At 40.4% G+C, this 5,615-nt stretch overlaps 1 protein-coding gene across 1 annotated transcript; it reads left to right on the top strand.

Annotated features, from left to right (window-relative positions):
• Positions 1–3,590: 3,590 nt before the first annotated feature.
• On the top strand, positions 3,591–4,728 carry GPR65 (G protein-coupled receptor 65). Its single transcript, XM_065636753.1, has one exon. The coding sequence runs from the start codon at positions 3,606–3,608 to the stop codon at positions 4,641–4,643; it is 1,038 nt and encodes a 345-aa protein (XP_065492825.1). The 5' UTR covers positions 3,591–3,605; the 3' UTR covers positions 4,644–4,728.
• The last annotated feature ends 887 nt before the right edge of the window (positions 4,729–5,615 follow it).

Here is a 5,615-nt window from a genome sequence, read left to right as displayed (position 1 = left end):
AAATGGATACTGCAGGAATGCATCAATACAAATACAATATGTAATGAATATTTTTTTCCAGTTACATTCACAAGGTTCCTTTACAGGCTTGTTTGCATACATTGCTTGAAGCGTAACTTTTGCTAGTCCGTTTATCTAAATGTTATGTCCGACTGCTAGTTGTATTTTATTTTTTCAGAGTTTTTGTCCAGCAGGTTTTCTGTGGCAAACTGACAGACAGGCACAATGATAATCATTGAATAATGCGACTAAAATAAAAAATTACTGTTGAGAATATTTTTTATTAGAAACACATCTGATACCAAAACAAGTCTATAAAATAAGTCTGCAGAATTAGTCACAGTGAGTTTGAACCATGAAAGTCAAACCATTAGACTATATCATTAAACAGAAAATCCATGGTAGTTTTTTAGAAAAAAACAGTCAGTGGGAAAAATTATCAAACATTCTGGTTTAGGATAGCTGTAATCCAATACCATCTCCCTGGGCAAAACCAGCAGGTACACTCAGTAGCTGAGAGAAAACCTGGGAACGTTTCAGTCATGCATCCAGGTAAGACAAGTTATGTTGCATTATGTAGTCCTAATTTTTGGGAAAAAAACCTAAGCAAAGAAGTGTGACTTGGACCACTTCCACTGAAACAGGGTTCCAGGTAACTGTAATGAAATGTCTTATAGTCAGAGAAAAACACTGCTTTCTGCTTTTATGTTTCTGTGCAAGAATCTACAGCGTGCATTGTGGTATACTTCATTTGCTGGTTCTTCAGCACACTTCATTGTAGGTCATCAATGCATACCAGAATGACACACTTCTTGTTATTATTCTCATTGAAAGTATATCCTTGTATAAGTAGCATCAGTGTGTCATCAAAGTTGAGATATGGATTACCTGGGGAATTTTAGACAGACACCAGGACTTTGTTCATAGAAACTGCTTATGATACTGGTTAAAAATAAAATAAAAATAAAAGGGGGGTGCAGTGACCTGTGAACATGAAGGACAGAAAAGATTGCCGAGGAGGCAAATTTCATGTGGTCTCAGCTCTCTCTTTGAATCCCATCTTCAGTGTCCCAGCCTGCCATTATCCAGTTATATCTTAAACTGTTAGTTCCTTAAGGCAGGTGGCAGAAGACCAAAGTAAGGTCTTGCCCCAAAGAAGATGCATGTTATTCAGACGAGTGTTTTACCTTATGATCAGTAAGATCAACAAAGCAGAACTTCTAGAAACAATGAGCTAAAAAGAGAAAGCTGAAGAAAAAGAAGGTGGGTGGTACGAAGAAATTGTCGTGTTGGTCTGTGAGCAGATATGAAAGAGCTGATAAACATAGCTGTGAGAGGAGCTGTTGTGTGTAGTATGGAGATGAGTCGGGAGCTTGGAAGGATGAGTGTAATATAACAAGTCAACTAACAATGGAGAAGGAGTTTGTGGGGGAAGAAGAAGGAATTCCAGTTTCTCAGTCACACAACTCATAAATGCTGCTGCACACACTTGCCACATTACACACATGCTTCTGAAAAGGCACATTTCCCTATTAGACATCAAGAGACCTGTCACAGGAAAGGAGATGCTAAATTGTGATTAGAAGAAGAGGTAGGTATTTTATCTTTTATTCATCTGGTCAGTCTGAGCATGCTTGCTTTGCTTTTGGTGAGAAGTGGGTCAGCAAAAGCCTGGGATCTAATTTCTAGTGCTAGATTTTTAATTTGTGATGTTTATCTATCTGGTAGGCTTATGATGCCCTATTTACCGTGTGGTTTTATTAACCCACTCTGAAAAACAGTTTGTCTCAAATACAGACATTGCAATTTTTAAATTAGTTATCATGCTCAGTGGACTAAATTGGAAAGTCCTCAAGAATTTTCTTTGTCTTTCAAGCCTGTGAATGAATTTAGCTCCAACTGTGAAAAGTTAGCCAACTCGATCAAATAAAGCAGTGGCTGGTAAAATGAGATATATGCTTTGTGACTATTTCTGTCATTGCTCCTTTTTTTTTTTTTTCTTCTGAATGTGCATGAAAGTGGTTTTTGTTTGGTTTGGGTTTATGGGGTTTTTGTTGTTTTGTTTTTATGGAAAAAAAAAAATCCATAAAACAACTTCTCAACAAGGGCAATAAATTTACTAGGGTTCCTCTGACAAACCCACAAACCTGCACACAGATGCATCAAACCCATAAAGGGCAGGATGAATTTGCCTACCACATAGGAAAATCCCTGCACCCAGATTGTCTTCAGTTTGAGCTGTTTCCTACGTAGGACCAGTTGTAGATGGTGCTATCTTGCAACCTACTTGTTCTACAATGTTTTTATCTCCTCTGCTAGCAGTCTAGGCCCAAACCGCAGATGGCTTATCACAGTCAGTCTTTGAAGCAGTTGGTATATTTGGCAGTAGAACTGGACCACAACAAATATTATCCATTCTCGTATTTCCTGGACTTATCAATTAGATCTTCAGGGAAGAGAATTACTCAATGTCATTACTGAGCGTGCTATAATCAGTGAGTACCAGCTGTCTCATAGCTATGCTTTTATTCCCTTTCTTACTTAAAGGTCAGCTCTTGTAAGTGCTTCTGAGACTCACACACACAACTCCTCCAGTCCCACTGCATTAGTCAGGGCTGCGATTTTACTGGTATTTTCATGTTGAAGGTCCTGACACCCACAACCCTGGTAGTGCCAAAAGTAAACTTAATTGCTAATGATTTTAGAAACTCATGCATGGCAACTGCAGTTCTTAAAGGAGATAAATGTAAATGAAAAATTGTACTCGAACAGTCTCTGCCTCACGAGTCTAAGTGAGACCCTGGCAGATTCTCCTGTGCATGCAGGAGCCCAGTTGCCTGCCAGGTGTCACATGAAGGTTCCTGGGACATGCAATAAGCTTTGCTGGAATAGCACAGTTGGTGGCAAGTTCTTGGGCAATCACATAAAAAGGAGGGGAGAGGAAGTGGGGAAGTGTTAGGACGCAACAAGACGAGAGAGTGATTCTTAATAGGGAGACACACCAGCCACACATTCTCCTCTGAGAAGATCCCAGCCTCTAGTGGTACCTGAATCCCTGTCTTTCTATCCTTGTCTGTCCATTGGCTTAGAGGGGATGGGGGTACTGGTGATAACAAATGTGCCATATTCATATGACCAAAAGTGTATTCTGCTCACCAGAATAACAGAAAGTGCACCTCTGTTATTTGTGGTAAACTTTCTGATCTCCTTCAGCTTTCCCAAAAGAAAGACCTTGGATTGCAGGACCCTACCCCTCTGGAAGTGTCTTTGCTACTCATCCTGCTTCTGCTGTAGAAGCTTGTGTCTGACTGACCTTGACCACCTTAGACATTAGAGTTCTATGCATATGTCCCTCCAGGAGTATTTAAAACCTTTGATCTCCTACAAACACAGTTTCTTTCTTCCAAAAAAGATACCCAGCAAGAAGCCCATAAAAACAAACAAAAATGTTGTTATAGCTGACATTTTTCCTTTTTGGTAACAGAAGGCTGGAATCCTACCCACCAAGTCCTGAAGAACTGACAGATGACAACCCATCAGACTACAGAGACTTTTTTATTGCATCCAGGCCAAAACTGGCCCAAAGATACTACCTGGGGTGGACAATGAACACCACTGCTAAGTGCCATGATGATCACGCCCTGGATAAATATTTGTTTCCATTTGTGTACAGCATTGTGATGATGATCAGTATTCCCACCAACTGCATATCCCTCTATGCATCTTGCATTCAGGTGAGGAAAAAGAATGAGTTAGCAGTCTATCTCTTCAGCCTATCCCTGGCTGACCTTTTGTACTCACTGATCCTACCTCTGTGGATTGATTACGCCTGGAATGGAGATAACTGGAGGCTCTCTGCCTTGCTTTGTCAGATTTCTTCCTTCATTCTGTATATGAATTTCTACACCAGTACTGCATTCCTTGCTTGCATCTCTGTTGATAGATACCTGGCATTAGTTCACCCCTTGAAGCTCCAGCACTTGCGCACAAGAAGAATTTCTTTGCTTGTCAGCATAATGGTTTGGCTTCTGGAAAGCATCTTGAACTCAGTCATATTGGTGAACAAAGAAGTATTCAATGACCCATGCAATTTCACTAATCATACATTATGCTATGATAAATACCCCCTGGAATGGTGGCAGGCACAGATAAATTTATTCCGGATATGCTCAGGGTACCTGGTCCCTTTGATAATCATTGTGTTTTGCTACCATAAAATCTACCAAGTAGTAAGGTATAATCAAGCCACAGTAGATGAAGAAAAGAAAAAAGTGAGGAAGCTTATTCTGAATATCACAGTTACTTTCCTTGTTTGCTTCACCCCTTATCACGTTATATTGCTTATTCGCAGCATCAAAGAACCTTACACCACTGACCCAGAGCTTTTACAGTTCATGTATAAGGTTTACAGAATTGCACAGGCCTTAACAAGTTTGAATTGCATTGCTGATCCCATTCTTTACTGCTTTGTGAGTGAGACTGCACAAACAGACATACTGAATTTGCTCAGGTGTTGTTTGTGCCTACAGAAGCGTGAGGGAGACCAAGAGAAAGACCATGCTGTGTGCAGTTCTGCTACAAAGAGCAGTGCACTGATCACCTACAGAACTTCCTGTGAAATGGAGACTTTCAGAAATACCTAAGAAAGCATGTTCAAAGCAAAATTGGATAACTTAAAGAGGAAAGAAAGAAAAATTCTTCCAGTGTGTACCTACAAAATACCCCAGAAGTCACATATACTAATCTAAGTGAAACCGGTAACTGGAGCTAATAAGAACATATTGCAGGGTCAATGAAATCAATGGAACATCGAAGTGTATCTTTAAATCAGGCATGGTACATAAATCAGTGTCAACAAACAAATGCACAGTCAAGAAAAATGACCATGACATGCTGAAAAAATTACTGAGGATCCCCTACAGAACTGCCTCCTGTCACAACTTGCTGGGCATGCACGTACCCAGCTATAGGAAGTCCTCTTAACCTAGTCATTTGTTTTCCAGTTTTAACAGAAGCCTAAAACCTAGCTGGGAATGAGCCTTATGTGTGATTTGTTTTGGTTTTTTTTTTAATCAGTACTGTGAAAGAAATGAATAAAGTATGCACACACGGAGATCATTCAAATGATTGACAAAGGAGTGAACAGAGGGTGGTACATACTCTCTCTAATATCATGGTGTAATTTATGCTGCTGTGATGGTTCTGTGTTTCAGTAATGACTCAAATTCTCCTTCAGCATACCCCTGACATCAGCCAGTTCTTAAAATTGTTTACTTCATATAGACAGGTACTTACCTACTCTTAAGATTTCAGCTTTTGTTTTCTTTAGTAATGATGTGTTCTAATTGTATTGAGTTCGTGTGGCACGGTTTTGGTAGCCAGGGGGCTACAGAGGTGGCTTCTGTGAGAACCTGCTAGAAACTTCCCCCATATCTAATAGAGCCAATTCCAGCCGGCTCCAAGACAGACCTGGCCAAGGCCGAGCCCATCAGCAACGGTGGTAGCGCCTCTGCAATAACATATTTAAGAAGGAGGGAGGTAAACTGTGCAAGACCAACTGCAGCTGGAGAGAGGAGTGAGAACGTGTGAGAGAAACAGCTCTGCAGCCACCAAGG

This window comes from Caloenas nicobarica, chromosome 5, assembly GCF_036013445.1.
Source record: "Caloenas nicobarica isolate bCalNic1 chromosome 5, bCalNic1.hap1, whole genome shotgun sequence".
Lineage (NCBI taxonomy): Eukaryota > Metazoa > Chordata > Aves > Columbiformes > Columbidae > Caloenas > Caloenas nicobarica.
The sequence above is the reverse complement of the archived record's forward strand: the minus strand, read 5'-3'. Positions and strand labels throughout refer to the sequence as shown.